The 20,865-nt window shown below is 34.9% G+C and overlaps 2 protein-coding genes across 3 annotated transcripts in view; one reads left to right on the top strand and one right to left on the bottom strand.

Annotated features, from left to right (window-relative positions):
• SERINC1 (serine incorporator 1) overlaps positions 1 to 4,455 on the top strand; it is a 35,134-nt gene extending 30,679 nt beyond the window's left edge. The window contains exons 8-10 of the mRNA XM_059400638.1: positions 953 to 1,097; positions 1,200 to 1,430; positions 2,851 to 4,455. Of these exons, the coding sequence (XP_059256621.1) occupies positions 953 to 1,097; positions 1,200 to 1,430; positions 2,851 to 2,986 (512 nt within the window). The 3' untranslated portion in view covers positions 2,987 to 4,455. The remainder of the gene's footprint in view (positions 1 to 952; positions 1,098 to 1,199; positions 1,431 to 2,850) is intronic.
• A 4,711-nt stretch (positions 4,456 to 9,166) lies between these two features.
• The window catches only part of HSF2 (heat shock transcription factor 2), a 33,029-nt gene continuing 21,330 nt past the window's right edge, over positions 9,167 to 20,865 (bottom strand). The window contains exons 8-13 of one of the 2 annotated variants that reach the window (XM_059400636.1): positions 19,264 to 19,412; positions 18,635 to 18,874; positions 17,728 to 17,833; positions 13,433 to 13,486; positions 10,608 to 10,692; positions 9,167 to 10,176 (exon numbers count right to left, since the gene is read on the bottom strand). In XM_059400636.1, the coding sequence (XP_059256619.1) occupies positions 9,884 to 10,176; positions 10,608 to 10,692; positions 13,433 to 13,486; positions 17,728 to 17,833; positions 18,635 to 18,874; positions 19,264 to 19,412 (927 nt within the window). In that variant the 3' untranslated portion in view covers positions 9,167 to 9,883. The remainder of the gene's footprint in view (positions 10,177 to 10,607; positions 10,693 to 13,432; positions 13,487 to 17,727; positions 17,834 to 18,634; positions 18,875 to 19,263; positions 19,413 to 20,865) is intronic. The other variant, XM_059400637.1, reaches the window with a different exon arrangement.

The following is a 20,865-nucleotide window of genomic DNA, read 5'->3' as shown; positions in this document are numbered from 1 at the left end:
AAGTAGGCAGAGAGGCAAGCAGAGAGAGAGAGGAGGAAGCAGGCTCCCTGCTGGGCAGGGAGCAGGTCCTCGATCCCAGGACCCTGGGATCACGACCCAAACCGAAGGCAGAGGCTTTAACCCACTGAGTCACCCAGGTGTCCTGATGAAGGCTGTTTTTAGTATTACAGAAAAGAATTATTTTTGTTCAGGTATTAAGTCGTTAGAAATTTTTTTTATTAATTTGCTTTAGAGCTTACTCTTATCTGAATGGCTCTAAGAATCAATTTTGTCTTATTTTTCCCCCTAATTAATGATTGTTTTCATCATAAGATGATAGTTGATATACCTGACTTTGTGGAAGAGAGAAACATTTTGGATACTTTAGTGAATACAGACTTTTTCTTACAAAAGTTAACAGTATGGATTAGGTCATTATGACTTATTTGGACATTTCCACAAAACACTTGTTAAAATTCTAATAAACTAGTAATTTTATGTGTAAGCTCCCTTGTCTACATAGCAATGTACTTTGACCAAAGTTTATAAATTTCATAAAGTCAGTATTGTTCTCCTACAATATATATTAGGAAAAGCCACTGAATCTTCATTTAGAACACCTGAATTTTATTCCTAACTGTACCAGGGTTTTATTATACTTATGAGAGCTCATCTCAGTTTCACCTTTTTCTTGATCAGTTTAGAGCTTAATATCATCTCCGTTCTGGACATTTTTCTGGGCACTTCTATAAAGTTAGCACTGTAATATTTAAAAGGTATCATTATCAATAAATACAAGTTTTTCAGATTACATTTTTCTTATATTTGTGCCTTCTTCCAGGAAAATTTTTTGAATATGCAAGGGCATAAAATTAAAAATAAAAAAGAAAAAAACACTTTTAACTAGGTCCCCCAAAATAAATTATTTCTTATACTGTCTGGCATTTTAATTTGACCTTAATTTACATTACAGAAACAAACTGCAATCCAAGTCTACTAAGCATAATTGGGTACAATACAACAAACACTGTCCCAAAGGAGGGGCAGTCTGTCCAGTGGTGGCATGCTCAAGGAATTATAGGACTGATCCTCTTTTTATTATGTGTGTTTTATTCAAGGTAAGAAAAACTGTGGATTATTTTTTAACAAGAAATCTAGCCATTCATTTAAAAATCAGTTTTTTAAATACCCCTTTTCCTTCTTTCCTGTCTTTTATGCAGCATCCGTACTTCAAACAACAGTCAGGTTAATAAATTGACTCTAACAAGTGATGAATCAACATTAATAGAAGATGGTGGAGCCAGAAGTGATGGATCACTGGAGGATGGAGACGATGTTCACCGAGCCGTAGATAATGAAAGGGATGGTGTTACTTACAGTTATTCCTTCTTTCATTTCATGCTTTTCTTGGCTTCACTTTATATCATGATGACCCTTACCAACTGGTACAGGTAAGTACATTTCATGAAAACTTTGCATGTGGAAATTTCAGTGTTTTTCATCATTGTATTGTATGTAAAACGGGTATGAAGTACTTTTGATCCTCCAATGTATTTCAAAATTTACATATAAATGAATGAGATCAGTATAAGAAGTGCAGACTTTACTTCCTTGCTTTGGCATTAATATTGAAATACTTCCAAATCTTGAAGAGATTAAAATCAGAAGCTTCATGAAATTACACATTTTTTACAGAAATTACCATGTTAATAATAGATTATTCTTCATTTTAAGAGCAGACTTTACTGACATTTACTATTGAAAAATAAGCATTTTTTTAAAAAGTCCTACACTGCGGCATATTAAGTGATAAGAATCCATGTAGTAGTGTTCAGTAATTCACAGCTTTGGCTGTCAGATAACAAACATTAAGACCTTAGATTGGGGCACCCTGCTGGCTCCATTAGAGGAGCATGTGACTCTTGATCTCTGGGTTATGAGTTCGAGCCCCATGATGGGTGTAAAGATTACTTAGAAATAAAATCTTAAAAAAAAAAGAAACCGTTAGATAAAAAATATTTTTGGTATGTTTCATTTGTACAAAAACCAGCTAAATTTGGAATGTATTTCCTTCTGAATCTCTTAAATCTGAAAAGGCTGAAGGTGAGAGAGTGGTTCCAATATACGCTTGGAATAGATGATACTTTTTTTATACAGGATAGGATTGATATGTTAGTTAGTTAGTTATCAGGGAAAGAGAGAGCACAAGCCAAGGGGCAGGCTTGGCTTCCCTCTGAGCAAGGAGCCTGATGTGGGACTCGATCCCAGAACTCCAGGCTCATGACTGGAGCAGAAGGCAGATGCTTAACTGACTGAGCCATCCAGGTGGCCCTAAAATTGATAAATCTTTTATAACAATATCTTACTTATTAACCAGGCACCACAGTCCATTTCCCTGTTGTCTTATGACTGCTAAGCCAGAAGTACAGGATTCCCCCTACTTTTTACAGTTTGCATTATGCTACTTCATTTTTATTAAAGGCTTATGCTAGTACCTGCTTTTGCTGACTGAAAGAAACACAAAGAGAAATTTTGCTTTTAAGAAAAAAGCCATTTACTTTACTCATACAGGTTTTTTGTAAAAGCAAAGTGGCCTAACAAACGTACAGAAAGTGGGGACCTATACATAAAGAACCCGAGTATTAGTAAAAGAGCTACTTCAGAAGGCCAATGTCCTTTACTCCTTTAAAAAGAAATTCTTAATTTTTACCTTCACATTAGTTGCTAAAGTAGTATGACAAGCAGAGCAACAGATTAGCTCAACAATTGTGTATCTGTTACCACAAACTATACAAAGAATACCTCGAAGTAAAGTTAAGTAGCGTGATGGCTGAATCTCTCTTTCCCTTTTATTTTTTTCTTAAATTTTAGGTATGAGCCTTCTCGTGAGATGAAGAGTCAGTGGACAGCAGTATGGGTGAAAATCTCTTCTAGTTGGATTGGCATTGTGTTGTATGTTTGGACACTAGTGGCACCACTTGTTCTTACAAATCGTGATTTTGATTGAACAGGACTTCTGGCATGAAAGTCCCACTTTGGTCATTGCTTGTTTGAGATTAACAGTATTCCAAACTTTTGTAAAGTTGTGTATGTGTGTGCTTCCCATGTAACTTCTCCAGTGTTCTGGCATGAACTAGATTTTATTGCTTGTCATTTTATCATTGTATTTTTGCCATGCACATTGATAAGTGTGTTAGAATGAATTACAAAGGGAGAGAGATAGGAGTCTGGTGGTGAAAAGTGGACGTTGTTAGGTTTATCCTTAGTTTCTGTGCCTGTGAAATTAAGAGTAAAAACAAAACTGCTTCTTGACAGTATGATTTTTAAATTGTGCTAGTCCCTAAGCTGTTTTAGAAAGTATAAAAGGAAATGTATGGCTGCCTTTTGAAATATTTGATGCCTTGCTCTACAAGAGACTGCAAAGAAGGTGGCTATTGTAAAATTGTATAAATAAGTGACTTAAATGCTGGTTGTTTGAAAAATCTTTTCAGGTTTTTCCCCTGATGTGAAGATAAGGAGCTTAAACAGGTAGGGAGTGTTTGATGGACAATAGTGTAAATTATGATGGAGATTAAGAGACAGAGGCTTCATAGAAAGATTGGGGATAGTGGGTTACTAATTTGAATACCCAGTTAGGTTGTAATCTTCCCTGGGTAGGGATGGCCTTTCATATCAACATACCAACTTTGTTTTAGTCATTATAACATAAGCAAAAGTATAGGTTCAATGGAGATGTTAGGTACTCTGAAGGATTTATACAAAGCTTTTGAAAAAGGTAATCGTGGGTTAGAAGGTGTACTTTGAAAGTTCATTAAAATCGAAGGTAGTAAACTTTTGACAGGACATTACTGTAGTATAGACTAAGCCTCAGGAGATAAATTAGATAAAATCTAGTCCAAGCCTTCGTTTTAGAAATGAAGAAAACTGAAGCTCAGATAACTGATCAGTGACCAGGCTAGGAAATCCCAAGTTTCCCAAAAACAGCTGGCATTTCTTTGGCATTGAAAAACAACTTCTATTCAAAATACATGCGTAATAGATTACACACCTCATTAGTGGTGGTGAATTTGTTATGTGATTTGCTGGTGTCCAGCTTGCCTTCTACCCATAAACCGAGGCCAGGAGAATGATGGAATGCTATAGAATATAAACTGCTTATAGTATACTATACCATAGGTTCAGAAGATGTTTAAAATGCTTTTGTATTTGCTGCCATTTAATTGAAATATATAGATTATAGTCTTTCAACCTGAAAATCAAGCAGTATGACAGTTAACTTAGAAACTTAGTTACTTGTGTATGTTTAACTAGTGTCATAATCTTAAAATCTATATTTGCTTCTTTTAAGGTATTTATTAATGTAAATGAAAGATAACAATTCAACTTAATTCCCCAACTTTATTCTGTGTGTTGATATTGTGTTCCATCATTTTGAATGGCTGTGTTCTATCTCTAAATAAATGAATTCAGAGAAAGTGTGTGGTGTACTAATTCTTTAGCAACTCAAATTTAGGTCACTATATATACTCAGACCTACTTTTTCTCTTCTGTATAAAGGAACCCGAAACAGGGTTTACTGTCCATTGCATTTGCTGAAAACCTGTATTATTTTAAAGGTGATAGTTACACCGTTTTGGTCGTCTGTAAATAACCCATGAAATTGGATCTCAGGTAATTCAAGTCATGTTCTCCTAAAGAACCTTTAATAGATGGGCCAGTTTAGTTTGGAGAATAATTTTAACCTGTGTCCAAAGGCATTTTTTCCTAAGTTGTAAATGGATGCTTTCTGACACAAGAGGATATAAAAAAGTTCCTTAACAACAACAAACAGAAATGAAGTACTCTATTCCGTATGTTACTAAGGCTTGGTATATTTTATTCAGTAATTCATTTAAAATGGCATGATTTCTCCAATATTATAAGCAAGATAGTATCTATGAAGCCTTGGGCATTTTACTCAGAAAAATCTTAATGTTCACACAAAACCTATACAGGAATGTTTATTGCTTTATTTGCAGTAGCCCAAACTGGAAACAAACCAAAAAAGTCTTTCAACTGTGTTTAAATGAAATGTTTAAACACACAGTCCTACATCTATACCTTGAACCTACTAAACAATAAATAGAGGAATAAACTCTTGGTACACAAAACAACTTGACTGGATCTCCAAGGAAGTACGCTACTGTATTAAAAAGCCAATCCCAAAAGATTACATAGAGTATCATTTCATTTGTAATATTTTTTTTTAAGATTTTATTTATTTATTTGACAGATCACAAGTAGGCAGAGAGGCAGGCAGAGAGAGGTGGGGGGAAGCAGACTCCGCATTAAGCAGAGAGCCTGATGCGGGGCTCGATCCCAGGACTCTGGGATCATGACCTGAGCCGAAAGCAGAGGTTTTAACCCACTGAGCCACCCAGGCGCCCCTATACTACTCTTTCAATGATGAAAATAAAGATCAGTGGTTCTTTGGAACCCGTAAGTAGAAGAATCCTTGAGGGCAGGCTAAATGATTAGTTCTACAAGAAACTGCCGTCTTCTGACGTGTTCACACCATTGATAAATGAACCGTTCGGTTTCTTTGCATCCTTGCCCGCATTTGGTATCACTAATTTTAGCCATTCTGATAGAAATATTGTGTTATCTCATTGTAGTTTTAATTTGCCTTTCCCAAATTGCTAATGGTGTTGAGTATCTCTTCATATGCTTATTTGCCATCTGTAGGTCCTCAGTAAAATGTCTATTCATGCCTTTTGGCAATTTTGTAATTGGATGGTTTATTGTTACAATTTGTTGAATTTTGAGTTAAAATATTCTAGATATACATCCTGTATCAGATAGTACGTAGTTTACAAATATTTTCTCCTAGTCTGTATCTTTGTTCTTCCATCTGAACAGGGTCTTTTGCAGAGCAAAAGTGCTTAGTTTTGATTAGCTTCAATTTACCAATTTTTAAAAGACCTAACATGTTTTTCAACTTGTCACTACTTGGCCAGCCCAGCACACTTTTAGTACTGCCGTGTAACAGCTCTAAAAGCATCCCCATTTACTGGCAGATTCTCCATTCTTACACCCTTGATTTTCTATGTTCTAAGATGTAAGATAAAGAGAGCTTTTTGTTTCTTTTTTTTTTTAAGTGTATTAGGGTTCTCCAGAGAAAAAAATAGTAAGATACTTTGATAAATGGTAAAAACGGCACTTCACCCCTGTGGTCTTTCTACCCCAAACCCATTAACTCCTATAATCATGGGAAAACAGTAAACCCAAATGAAGGTCACTCCACAAAATACCATGCCAGTACTCCTTGTAACTGTAATGGTCTGATTTATTTGTATTATAGTTAGTCTGTTTGATGCCAATTCCATGAAATTTTCTGATTTGCTTTATGGCCTAATATGCAACCAATTCTCAAAAAATATTTCATGTGTGCTTGAAATGAACATTAGGCTCTAATTCTTAAATGTAACGTGTTCATCACAACAAATACCATTTCATCATCTTCCCAGTCTGCAGACTATTGTCATTTTTAAGCCTCATCACTTGAGTATACCATCCCTATGAAAAACAAGGTGACACACTCAAAGAACATTCAGCTCTGTTCTACGTGATTTCTGATGCCGATACTTACAACCACCCCCCTTAAATGAAAGAAAGTTATAATGAGGATGAAGATAGGGGGCACTCTTGAAATTAATGGTCTTCATACTGTGGTACTTGTTTTCCAGACAGTACAGAGACTTCCTCTGGTAAGCAAGAGGTATTAGAGATCAGTGTCCAGATCTTCAATTTCCTTATTACTCCTTCCTGAACTTGGATCTGCCTGAAAAGATGCCTTAAGAACATCAGGGCATCATCCCTCTCTTAGCAATCACTTTCCACATTTAACAAAGATGTATCTCTTAGGCATTCTGAATCTAAGGCATTACTAAGGCACTGGATAAACTCTCAAACACCCAATAAAGACAAAATTTTAAATACTGGTGAGAAAGAATGACACTGGGGGCAGAATACTTTTGCAATTCAGGTAGTTTCTGGGTTTTTTTGCTGTTGATGAAATTGAAAGATGATCTAATTAAGTCACCAGTGGGTAACTAATTAAAAAATACAATAGTTCTAGCATATAGTTATGAAGGAGTTAAAAGGACTGATAGTGCTATACCAAATTCCTTCCATCATACACTTTTTTGTATTACAAAGTTTTTAAGAGTTGTACACTTACAAAAACAAAAAGGAATGAAACTGATGATGCTTACACTGATAATCTTCAGCTTCAGATACAAAAAAATTGGGGAAGTACTCCTTCCCCCCAATCAAGACCTGTTCAGGCCACTAAAAATGTTGTTTCTCATACAATTTTACTGTTTAATGTTTGCCAAAATTTGAGTATTAGTGAACACTAAGATCAATCCCCCCACCCCAAAAAAAACCCGAAGGCAGAACATAATAGTTTGTTCTCCACTCACCTGAAGTCTACAATAGGTGTCCAAGATTGATGGGTGCCTCTCTTCTAAGCAGTGATTCAGGAAGCCAAATTTCTTCCTTCTTGAATGTATACTCTGAAGCCATATACTCCTCTGCATCAGGCTAGTGGAGGAGTAAAAGAGCAAGGAGGATTGCAGAGGGGAGGTTTTCACAAACCAGACCTGGAAGTTCTGTACATCACTTCTGATTTATTTATCAGAATTCAGTTACACAGCCACCCTGTTTATGAAGTAGAAATAATCTAACTCCATGATAGAGAAAATGGTTTGGATAATCATACTGTTTTGATGAACTGTGTATAACTGGACACAAATTTCTTTATAATGCTTAGAATCTTAAGGTAATAGGAAACAATTTCAAATTTAGTTGCAGAGAAGTAGGACACTATCTTCAGTGTAGGACTTTCACACATAATAAAAGTAGGATAAAATTCTTTGGGAGAAGTGGAATGGATGATGATGGTTATCAAATCAGTACGGTATTTAGATTCCTTTAGATACATTTTAAAAAGCATGTAACTTTTTAAACTAAGTTATATTTTTAAGTGGTAGTATTATCAGTACCCTAAATTCCTTCCAACTAAAGGTGAAAAATTTTAATTTCAACTCAAAAAAGTACTGGAACATATTTTTCAAGATTTTTAGAATATTTCTAAAGCTCCAAAATGTCCCCAAGAGAAGAAACTTAATCATATTCCACACTGAAGAAGAGAAGGGAAAAAGAAAATTCTCTTAAGTTCTGTCTCTCAGGCTCTAAATTCTTGTTCTCACTTTAACAACCTCTAAGCCAGTGACCTCTACAGCTTATGCAGAAACTAACTTCTGGGGACTTGAATTAGTTCACCAGGATGCCATTGTCAGAGCCAAATGTTTAAAGATCTGCTAAGGAAGGGTTTCCTATCTCTCTGTGGTAGGCTTTATTTTGAATTTTTACATTATAGTAATAGAAATTCCAGGATATTGACAGAATATGGCCACAAGGAGGGCCATATTTGTGATTCTTCATTAAATAGCCCTATAAAATATTCAGATATAAACTGCTCTGCTTCCAGGCTCTGCCTGAAGGTAGAATTCAACTTGATAAACGTAGTGCCCGCCTTGTATTAAGCTCTATAAGCCTGTTCCAAAGGGAGAAAGTGTTACTGTTCCATCTCTAGGGACAAAAATTACAGGCCTTGGGGCGCCTGGGTGTCTCAGTGGGTTAAAGTCTCTGCCTTCAGCTCAGGCCATGATCCCAGGGTCCTGGGATCCAGCCCCGTATCGGGCTCTCTGCTGAGCACGAAGCCTGCTTCCCTCTCTCTCTGCCTATCTCTCTGCCTACTTGTGATCTCTTGTCAAATAAACAAATAGAATCTTTAAAAAAAAAAAAAAAAAAATTACTGGCCTTTGGGTGGCATCCAGTGATCATGTTCTTACCTCATCTGGAACAATGAGAGGCATACTTCTCTTAGTTCTTTATTAGAAATATCGGCAGCAAGCCAGTATAATTTTTAACACAGAAGAACTTTAAAACACATTAAGTTTAGAGACCTTATATTCCTTCGTTGTTGTAATACACAGTCTAACTCTTGAGATGAGGCACAAAGATCTTGGTGTGAATCAAAAATGGACAACAGACAGTTTACAATTTAAATCTACTTCCTATAAAAAGGAAAAAATTTTACATGTGGGTGTCACCTCTAAAGAAGACACGTAACAGACATTAGTACGCAACATTCATTATATTTATTTTACTAAATAGTATGGTTCGAAAAAACACAAACAAATCAGAAAACTTTTACTTAAAACTAGTCCAACGAGATGGATGGGGTTGATGCCATCCCATCCCCCTTCTTTTTATATATATGGAGCTGGAGCCATTTCTGACAGCAAGCACTCATGTTTACTTTGCCTTTCCTTTGAACATGAATGAACTTCTCTGAACAAGAGAGACAAATGAAGTTTTACAAGATACAGGCACTTTATGTTCCCAGTTTTAAAAATAAGCCAAGTGAAAAATATTTAATAAAAGTAACTGGAACAGACAAAGGTTTAAGAGTTCTACCATTAGTTCTAGTGACTTACACTCAATGCAAACAGACAGCATCAAACAAGTAAAACAAACAAAAGTTTAACTGGGGTTAATGGGCATATACGTAAAAAAAGAAATCCAAGTTACTACAACTGGAGAAAAATGGCCATTTGAATCCAACTTAAAGATATGCCAACAATGTGCATTAAATCTTGTGTACCTATGTAGCTGAGTAACATCTGAAAGCTTTGCCAGAGTGTGTAAGTGAGAAAAGCAAAAGGTGCTTTTGATTCCACAGTATCTGATTAAACAAAACAAAGCAATTTACAAAAAAAAGTACCAAATGATACTTTAAAATAAATAGTTCATCATTTTGATGAATATATACATGTAGAGTCCACTTCCTGGGGATTTAGCTATCTAAAAGTGGCATATCACTATCCAGAGGTGCAGGAGCAAGTTCACATAAATAAAACAGTGTGGCTTCACTAGCTTCGGCTTCAGTCAATGGCTCCAGGCGAACAAGCTTACTCTGGGTTGGCTCTGGATCTAGGCTGCTATCCAGAAGCTCATCAACTTCTATGGGTTTATCTACTGAGGACATAACTTCTGATGATGCTGTACTCCCCTGTTCAACAGTAGAAGCAGGGTTCCCATCGAGGAATGCAAGAAGTGGAAAGGCAGTGTACTGGATAAGCTGCTTATCTATAATAAAGATTAGAAAAATGCTCTTTTATCACCAGCTTATACAGAGTTCAAGCTGAAGGTGGAAAAAATGGAAACAGCTGTGCATATATGCAATCACTACCCTTATACACCCAAATAAGAAATATGATATTTCGTGTCAGTAAATTTTAAAATGTACTAGTCAAAAAAGTCTTTCATTCAACAATTGAGAGTTCTTTCAGTTCTCCTACAGTTAAATTAAAAAAAAAAATGACTTAAAGAATTAGTACCTCACCAATTTAATTTTTTCCATAAGCTGAAACCTTGATACATTATGCATAGAACTGAGAACAGTACATTCTGTGTTCAACTGCTAAGTATGGCAAAGACTTTCCTTGGCTCACATTAGTTTCTATGTATGACTCTTAATTTTAAAAGTCTGTAAAAATTAATACCACATTTATACCTACCTGTTTTGGGTTTAGATTTTCTTCCCTCTTCTGAAACTGGCTGAACTACATTGTTCTTGGTAGTTTCTAATCCTTTATTCTCAGACTAAAAGAGAAAAAATAATATAAAAAATACTTGTTTCACATTTTATATATTCCTAAAAATAGCAAAAAAATTTTAAAAAGCTGGTACGTTATGTGAATATTGGTGTATTATCTGAAATACAGGGGAAAAGGGAACACCGGGAAAGAAGAACTAGAGAGAGAAAGAGATCTGAATAGGTAAGACTGGTTAAGACCAGTTAAGAAAATTATTGCTGTCATCAAGTGGATGAAACAAAGAACCTGAACTAGGATGACAGTTAAGTATGAAAAGAGGGGACATTTCAAAAGAACAGACAGAATTTGTCAGAGGTAAAAGATGGGAACGAATCAAAGATGGCTGGTTTCAAACTAAGAGATAATTCTTTAGGACAATTAACTCAAACAGTTTTGATTAAAAATGTGTATCACTCATTTCACTCACAAACAGAATATTTAGCGTAAGTGAACATATTTAGAGTAGCTCAGGATGACATGGTGATATCCTTAAAACTATTATTTCTGTATTTGGAAGCCTCAAAGTTGAGGTGAAGTTTCTTCATTCTCCTTCTGAGATTCTTTCAGTTCTTTTCTGTCACTTAAATTGCTTCTTTCAACCACTGTCTTCTCTCCTCACATCTGACTGTAAAGGGGACTAAACCTTTAATGTTGTTTAGTTCTTTGGTGCTCTTTTCAATGATGTTCAAACTGAGGGGCTGAGGTTCACAATTTTTCCTAAATAGCTGTTAAGTCCCAGACACCTGCATGCTCACTAAGTATACAGGGTATAGAAAATATACTAATTCCTAAAATTGCCGATAATCATCATAAAATGATGCAGTACAAGTTTCCAGATTCAAAAATAATGACCTCAAGATATAATAAATTAAAACTTCCCAAAAATGTACATAAATATGTTTCGGATTTAGCAATTGCAATAAACAAACATTAAGGAAAGAATACCATCATTATCTTTTACTTTTTAAAATAGGTAGTTTCCAAGGATGCCAGTTATTCTAAAACATGTGAGAATCAGGATGACAAAAGGAATTCATCTCCCATGCAAATTCTTATTTGTTAGTAATGGCCACTTAGATGGCTCTACTGAAGTGTATAAGTGTCCTGATAATATTAGAAAAAGAGTGTTGTGATCTATGTTAATACAATACTCGTCATGAGCAAGGGAATGACAGCTGATGTGCCAGTTATTTGAAAACATTAATTTAGATTTTAGAACTATAATGAAAAGTCATTCTCTAATTTCTCTATAGCACTTTAGAACAATATGCAATTTGCTGTTTAACTGCTATTCCTGAGAACTGTAATTAAGATATTGGTTTTGCGATAAATAGGATAATCCAAGAATAAAGAATGACTCAATGTATAGCAATAAACAAACAGTTCAGCACATTGACTAAATAAATGCATGATATGGGTTCATTCACCTTAAGACCTAACATTTAATAATACCGTATTTACTAAAACCCAGGGTGTTGAGGTAATCCGCAGAAACTTAAAATATAAATCCAGGCAAAATTCAGCATGCTGCCTGTTTTGGTAAATAAAATTTTATGGAAGCACAGCCACACTCATTCTTTTATGTATTGTCTATGGCTGCTGTCACACTACAATTAGTGTTAAGTAGTTGTGACAGAGAACATATGGCCTACAAAAAAAAGGTAGTATCTACCAACTGGCCTTTTTATAAAAAGTATGCTAACCCCTGATAAAAATTATCCAAATATTCAATGTATAATCAACTTTTTAGTTCAAAAATTCACAAATTCTTTCAACTCTAAGTTACACAGCCTGTAACTTTGAGTATGTACAAGAACTGGTCATGACATTAGAAAAATTCTGCATTCTTACTCTAATTACTTATATCTAAGTGTTCATTTTTAGACAACAAAGAACAAAAAACAAGTAAAACTTTAAGTTCACTAATCTAGAACCTGTACAAATATCAGAGGACTTGATTTACACCTTTGCATTCGATAAAAAAATGGGACTGAATAGTATGGTATAAATGCAAGACAAATGGAGTATACACCTAATCTATTTTAAAAACATTTAAAAATCTGCCTATTGTATAAGCAATATACAAACTAACAGAATGACTCTAATCATTTGCTCTTAACAACTGCAAATTGTCCTTATTACTCATTAAAAACCAGTTCTAAAGAATTTCAACATTTGCTAATCCCAAATGGACTAACAAAATAACAAAACCATTACTTTAAAAAAAAGAAAAAAAACCTGTCCAAAATCCGTATTTCATTGTTTCAACCTGCTGTACCTACAGTTAGTAAAAACTTAGTTCAAATCCCTGAGCTTTTACTGCATGCTAATAAAATGAAGGAACTATTTAAGAATATGGGTACCAGTGGATTTTCAATAAAAAATGCTGAGACACTGTTCATAGAAAGAATATGAATGTAAACTGAAGCACATAAAACATGAAAAAATATTTTAATAATTTGTTTCAGTGATATACCTGATCATGCCAAGTTTAAGTCAGTTGATTTCCCAGCATTTGAGGGCTCATTTCATACTGTTAATCACACAGGTACCTACAGAATTGGGCAATGACTCACCCCATAACCAAAAGCTTTTTTTTCAGCTAGAATTTTACTGTCTTGATCACACATATAAGGTAAAATACAAAATGTTTTTTGTAACTGGGAGTGATACTGCTCTCTACTTACTAGGGCTTTTTTTCAGATTCTTACAGCTACGGGTCCTGAGCAACATGAATTAAAACTTACTTTTGTATTATTGATGTAATCTGTGGGATTCATCTGCACAGAACTAGTGAAAAGCTGAAAGACCAAACAAGAAAGATGATAAGTTTAAAAAATATTAAAAAAGAATTAACTGCGTGTTCAAAATTTTTATACAGCCATGTTGGGTAAAGAGATGTAGCTCCTGCACTAGGAAGTTTTCATACAGTATAACAGTTTGAAAGAGAAAAGCAGGAAAGCAGAAAGAAAAACACAAAAGCAGAGCAAGCTAGCCCATGCATCAGATGTTTTAAGAATTTCTCCATAAAACAGTGGGGTAAATCACTTAAGACAAATAGTGGTTTGCCCAACTTCTCATTTCCTTATTTTCTCTCTAAATGCCTTTGGTTTTAAGTGGCATCCGGGGCTGAGTTCCTTGCCCTGACAGTAAGCCTTCACTGACTACCTGCTAAATACGTGAGAAATTTACAGAACCTGCTCTGTGATGATGGCTCCTAAATTACACCTCAAACGAAGCCCTCTGACCAAATGGTATACCTTCTTGCTGCTTTTTTTCACCTCACCTAGCAACAGAAGACGTAAATGCTAAGACCACTGCTTACTGCATGCCTCTCAGTCCAGCCAGTTTACAGACATAACTTTTAAGTCATAAACTTCAGTTGTTCATTCCACAAGGATTTACTGAGCATCTAAAAAATAACTGACATCAACTGACATCATGAAGAATACAAGATGAAGACACTATTCCTGCTCTCTAGGAGCTTACAATCTGAAAGACAAGAACAAAATCAAATAGCAACATACAATCAGATACAATCCAATATTATAATACTAATGGATGGTGGAGATTAAAAGTACTGAGAGAAAGGAGAAAATCATGCATGTCTCTGTGTGTGTGTGTGTACACACACATGCACACAGGCACGTGCAAGATGAAACAAAGTCTTGATGAAGCTATCCAACACGTATCAGGCCCTGAAGAATGGTTAGGACTTGTAGAAAGTGGAGAGAAAAATAAATCATAACATTAACAATAATAAAGAAGGAATGGTTGGGAGTGAGGGTGGGTAAATTCTAGCAGTAGATAAGATGACCAGTCTAAATAACATAAAACTTTCTGAGTTGAATAGTAGGTTGTATGTGTAAAGTTCAAGAAGTAAAGCAAGGTCCGTCAGAGCATAAGGCCACATTCTTCAGCAGTAAGAGCCTTGGAAAAGGCCCGAGCAAGGAACTATAGTGATTAAAGCATTTTAAGAGAATGAACACACCAAATGGTTCACATGACAGAACGAAATGCAGATAGATCCCTCCTCCACAGTCTCTAGAGATTGATTCCTCTTCCTTAAAGTTCCATTTTCAAAAAAAAAAGTTCCACTTTCATGATAGCCTTAAAAATATCCCTAGTTCTTTCCTTCCTTTCATACTACCTACTGATCCATGTAAAGGAAGAGAATCAGATCCTTAAGAGTAGATACTTTACATGACCACCAATCTCTGCCAAGTTCAGCTTGTCACTGCCTCTGAGACCTGACCAGATTTTGTCCCTACTGAAAGTGGCATCTATAGAGTATAAGCTCCTCACTCTTTCTTTGCCCCACTCAATGCCACCCACCAAATCAGGGACACTTTCGTGTATTCCCAGCAGATGCTGAGTGTGAAGCAGAAAACAGTAGATTGTACATGAGGAGCTGACATAGTTGGTTGAATCCTACAGCCAAGCCTCTCCTGCTGACTCACAGTCACTAAGAACTGAACTCTGCATAGAACCCATGAACTCAGCACACCTATTCATGTCCTTACCATCTTTGCCATCTCAGAGAACAAGGCAACCAATGGGTAATTTTTACAGTCAGCATAATTCAAGGATGAAATAATGAAGATCTTAGATGAGAGAGGCATCAGAAAGTAGGGATTATCTGTGAGTGCTATTTTTGAAAATACACAGGACCTGAACAATGAGATAAAGATAAGGAAACCAAAATGACTCAGTGATTACTATTCTGGGTGAGTAAAGAGAAGTCTGATATCACTACAGAAAATAAAAGAAAGCTGAGAAACATAGCTCATTTAGAGAACAAAGAGAAGTTTGGCACTAAACACAAAAATCTAAGGCAAGATCTTAACTGATGATGGCATCAAAATTCAAGCAAAGTTTGCTTTAAAAAAAGATTAAGAGCTAGAGATATAAATTTGAGAGTAATCCTATAAGCCAAATACCTTCATAAAGGAAGGACAGAAAAAGAAAAGACCTAGAACAAATAAAGACAAAATAATGGGTACCTTGGGGATTACGCACAGGTAGAGAACAATAAGAAAAAGAAAGAGCAAACAAAGTAGAGTAAACAAAGAATAGTTAGGAAGACAGATAAACGAAGTCCAGTGACTCTAAAATCAAGAGAAGTCTCAGTGTCAAAAATAACCAGTATTAATATGAACAGCACTAATTATTTCTAATGCCCAAAAGAGCCCTTCAAGTTAGGCATCAGCCACAATTAACAAATGGGGAAACTGGGCAAAAGAGGTGAACTTTTCCAAGGTTAAATAGCTTGCCAGTAAGTGACATGAGCCAAATGAAACCCACCTACTAGCCCAATGGCCTGAATTAAAAACAAACAAACAAACAAACCTGGAGCCTACTCAGTATGGATAAACCAAGGCAGCACAGGCTTCAAGTGAATAAGCAAGATAATGCAGGGTTTCAAATAGAGTAAAAAAGAAGTAACAAATAAAGCCACTCATTTCTAATGTTTTGTAGTTAAAGAATTAGAGAGGCAAAACGGTAAATGAGCAGAGCCACACATCAAAATGTTTAAGAAGGAGATCTGTACCCACTGAAGCAAGATGGGAAAAATCAAGGACAGAGATAGAAAAACAGAGAGGCACAGGGCAGGTGTACAAATAAGCTTTAAAGAGAAAGCAAGCACTTCCTCTAAGAAAAGAAAAATGAGATTTCCCAACTTATGAGAGAACAAGAACATTGTGATTATCCTCTGTGAGAACAGGGACGAGTTGGCGAGATGAGGTCTTGAAGACAGACAAGTATGATAAACATTCCAAGGTTAAATTAAAATAACCTAGAAGACTGCAAGGCTTTGTAGAAGGTCAGAATTACGGAATTTTGTTTCCTTCTTATAACCTAAGGGACAGATATTCTAAAAGGTCCCTGTATTCAGGATGGGGACAAAGACTGACAGAATCAAGAAGGGCTGACAAATTACTATTAACAAAGTAGGTCATTAATATGGATGCTGAATTCCCTTAAGATGATAACATAGGCCAGAAAGGAAATCTTCAAAGAAAGTGAAATTTATCCTGTGACATAATGATGATTTGGAAAGAACAATCAAATCATGGATATTGACAAAGACTAAGAAGCAGATTGCTAAGGTGGCAAATTAATAAGACTGAAGAGTAAGAAAGGACTAATTCCCTCTATCCTCACTGAGAAGTTCTTAAAAGGGCAAGACTACAGAATATTTTGATGTGACAGACTGTACTTTAAGGCAGAAATGCAAAAAAAAAAAAAAAAAAAAAGAGAAAAAAACTTTTTGAGGACAAAAAAAGAAATTTAAGAAAAAAAAGAAAAAAAAAAAAAAAAAAAAAGGAGCAACAAACCTTTTCAGGATACAGAAACAGATTTACAACAGAAAATGGAAATCAGGGACAGAACAATATTCATCTAGATGGGACCATTCATCTGGATGGGACCAAGCCATAAGGGAGAGAGGAGTGGTAGGAGCAAGAGAGAAGACAGCAAGAAAGGTAGTTAGTGCCAGAAATGGTAGATAAGGATTCACAGTCCAGACAACATTGAAGTGATACTCATGTAGGTGGTGGTGGGGACTGGAACAAGATAACCTTAGGACTCAGGACATAAGCATTTTAAAAATATAGCAAATATATTAAAATATAATTCATGTGAGTGGAAAACATTAATACCCAAAGTATTAAAAAGTATCTCCATGCAGTTTCCTAAGTAACTCTCTTACTAAATTTCCACCCATTTCTATTCAGTGACAATCTATTCTAGAGCAGAACAAATACGGCAACAAGTCCAGAGAAGAAGTAGAAGTACTGTTGAACAGAACTGGTATGTTGTTACAGGAGGATTAACTGAGCTGCTATTCAGAAAGGGGTAGTGATCACCCTCCTTCACTGTCCTGAACCCATCTGCTCATTGTTTCTGATAAACAAAATCATTCATTTAAAAAAAAGAAAATGCAAAAACAGTGAAAATACAAAAAAGGTGTACTGATTTATAAATAATATATGTGAATACACAAACTGCCAGTACAGCAAAGATTATTCAAAGTACCTACATCAACCAGGAGATCTGGATCTATGCTAAACTGTCTTCCTGACAGCATGGCTTGGAAGTCCTCTAAGCTGCAATCAATGCTGTCAAGATAATCCAACAGCTCAACCCTAAGGAAAAAAGATTAAAAAAAAAATCAAATATTAGGTTTCCTTGCATTTAAAACCACATTATAAAATTCTTAATCTTGGGGCGCCTGGGTGGCTCAGTGGGTTAAGCCGCTGCCTTCGGCTCAGGTCATGATCTCAGGGTCCTGGGATCGAGTCCCACATCGGGCTCTCTGATCAGAAGGGAGCCTGCTTCCTCCTCTCTCTCTCTGCCTGCCTCTCTGCCTACTTGTAATCTCTCTCTATCAAATAAATAAATAAAATCTTTAAAAAAAAAAAAAAAAAAGATTTTAAAATTCTTAATCTTAAGAGATCCTATTCAGTACTTGAGATTCCTGAAAATGTAGTTAACTGAGAACTCACAGCCTTTACACACAAAACTTTATTATTTACAGAAAAGATTCTGCAACAATAGTCTGAATGTATCTTTTTTCCTCTACACTATAAATTATAAAATGTTTATTACTTATTAATGCTAATTTCTGCTTTTCTTATGCTATTAAGTACCTTAATAGAAATTGTGTTATTCCATAGTCCTAATAAAAACATAAATATGCATACACACACAATTTATGAACATTCAAAACAAGTATCTCATTAAAGAAATCTAAGGAATTGCCAAGAAAATCTCAAGACTCTCTCCGCATGATTAAATCCTTCTCAAAAAACATATGCAAAACTCAAAAAACAAAGAAAGATTACATGGATTCACAATCTGAAAGGAAGATCACTTGAAGAGAATAGAACATGTGAAGTAAACAAAGAAAGCAAATAAATTCAGATAACATCTATATGAACACTCACTTTCCCAGAAGATTGATGTTATCATTTAAAATGGAATCCATCATGGTGACAGGATCTTCTGTGGTCAGACTAGATGAGCCATTTAGCTGGACAGCACTAGACATGAGAGGACTGGTGCCATCACTGCCTGAACTTAGTGATTCTCTGGCTGGTTCATTCTGATCTCCACTCTGAATGACAGGTGCATACTCATCTTCATTGTCATCCTCAACAATGACAATATCAGGGTATTGGCTACAGCTAGATCAGCAATATGAGAAAGAACCAATTACATTTTCAAATGCATTCAATAAATTCATTCTGTCCATTCATTCCCATGGAAATTTTCTCCCCAAAGTTGGGGAGAAGCATAATCACAAATATTGATTCATCATATGATGTGAGATGACAAAGGATCAATTAAAGATGTTTAACTCCAAAATTTAAAAAAAATCCGAATTCTCATTACTTTTTGTTGGAAGTCTTTTTGCTGAGGGGAGAACATCTGGTTAAATAATTTGGCTGCTTCAGCTTAATAATCCAAATAGGAGTTTGGTAGTAGTTTATCAGAGTAAAGTTGTTTTGAATTAAGCTCTTTGATAACAAAAGTAACCAATATTTTCACAAATTTTACTTTGTAATTTCCTTACTTGGAAGGATCAGCTATAACATCCTCATTAGTTTCTGGAATAACTGGGATATTTTCTTCATCTGCATTATCATCAGTTACATCATAAATAATGATGTCATCTGAAATCCGCTCCCTTGCCTTTAAACCTTCAGTCCTACTGTGTGGAACCTAAAAAAATCAGGGAGAAAATAACAAACCTGTAATTATATTGACTACCGAACAATATACCATTTAAAAAGTGCTAACTGGGCACCCATTATTTACTAAATATTAAGTAAACAATTTAGCTATGTTCTCTGCCCTAATGGGACTTACACACTAATTGGTATTTGCACCAATATGCAAAGGTAGGAGGTGTGTTACTTCATTCTATTTAACTATTTCTTTTACTGTAAGGAATCATGAAGGTGGCATGCCTCAGAATAAGTCTATGGAAAGATCTTCACATTTTAAAGTATTTTTATATCCAAACGGTTTTAAAAAAAAAAAGTCTTAAAACTTCACCAGGAATTTCAAGCATAACTAGATGGCCACTGTGCTGATGAGGATTATTTTAACTCAAGCTACTCTATTTGACATATGTCTTATTCTTTCTTATTAAAATGCTTTAATAGGAAAAAAATTTTTTCAACTACTCCACAGTTAAATGTCAGCCTGAATTTTTAGCAATATTTTTTTTTTATTCAGCTACAGATCTATTCAGATCATAGGTACCTAAAAAAAAAAACCATTCAATTCTCTAAAGCAAATTAAAGTCTCATTATTATAATGAATAAATCTATAAATCTCAACAGTAGATAAATCTGAGGTAAAAGATGTAAAAGACTTAAAAATAAATAATTCCAGTTAGATTAAGAAATCTTCATCCATTTACACTGAGTCTTCAATCCTAAAAAAATAATAGGTATGCTTACTTTGAAACAGTGGTAAGACATGATGCTAACTCTGATTTGCTTAAGAAAAAAAATCTTGGTACTTCAGTAACAAATCTGAAGCAGTATTTAGAATTCTAAGATTTGAATGTAACCATGACAATCATCTATTAAAAGAAGTCTATACTCTGGACTGAACTGATTTGCCAGTGGGTTTAAGTTTGACAAATTATCCAGACAGCCCATGACAAAAATAAATGTAAACAAAAATGTTTTGCAATTGATAAAAAATCTAGTCTATGTAATTTATAATAAAAGTTGGAAACAACCTAAAATAACTAATAGATAAATGCATAATTACATTATCATAATATTCAACTGCTATCAGGTAGTAGTTGAGATGAACTAAATCTGTTTAATAAATCTCAAAAGCCAAAGTGAAAAAAGTCAAAATGTAAAATGATATGTGCAAAATAATATCATTCATATGAAGTTTAAATACATACAAAGTAATACCAAATATTGTTCATGAATTCACGCATATAAAAAGGACCATGGGGATGATAAATACTAATTCAAGATTTATCTAGGAGAAACTGAAGAGGAGGCAAAAAACAAATCAGGGAACAGGTTTGTTCCCATATCATCATATAATAAATGGTATTTATAATGCTTTATTTCTTAAAATAATCTAAACCAAATAATAAAAAATGTCATGATTTGATAAAGCTGGAGGATGAGCACTTAGA

Source organism: Mustela nigripes, chromosome 5 (assembly GCF_022355385.1).
Source record: "Mustela nigripes isolate SB6536 chromosome 5, MUSNIG.SB6536, whole genome shotgun sequence".
Classification (NCBI taxonomy): Eukaryota; Metazoa; Chordata; class Mammalia; order Carnivora; family Mustelidae; genus Mustela; species Mustela nigripes.
The sequence above is the reverse complement of the archived record's forward strand: the minus strand, read 5'-3'. Positions and strand labels throughout refer to the sequence as shown.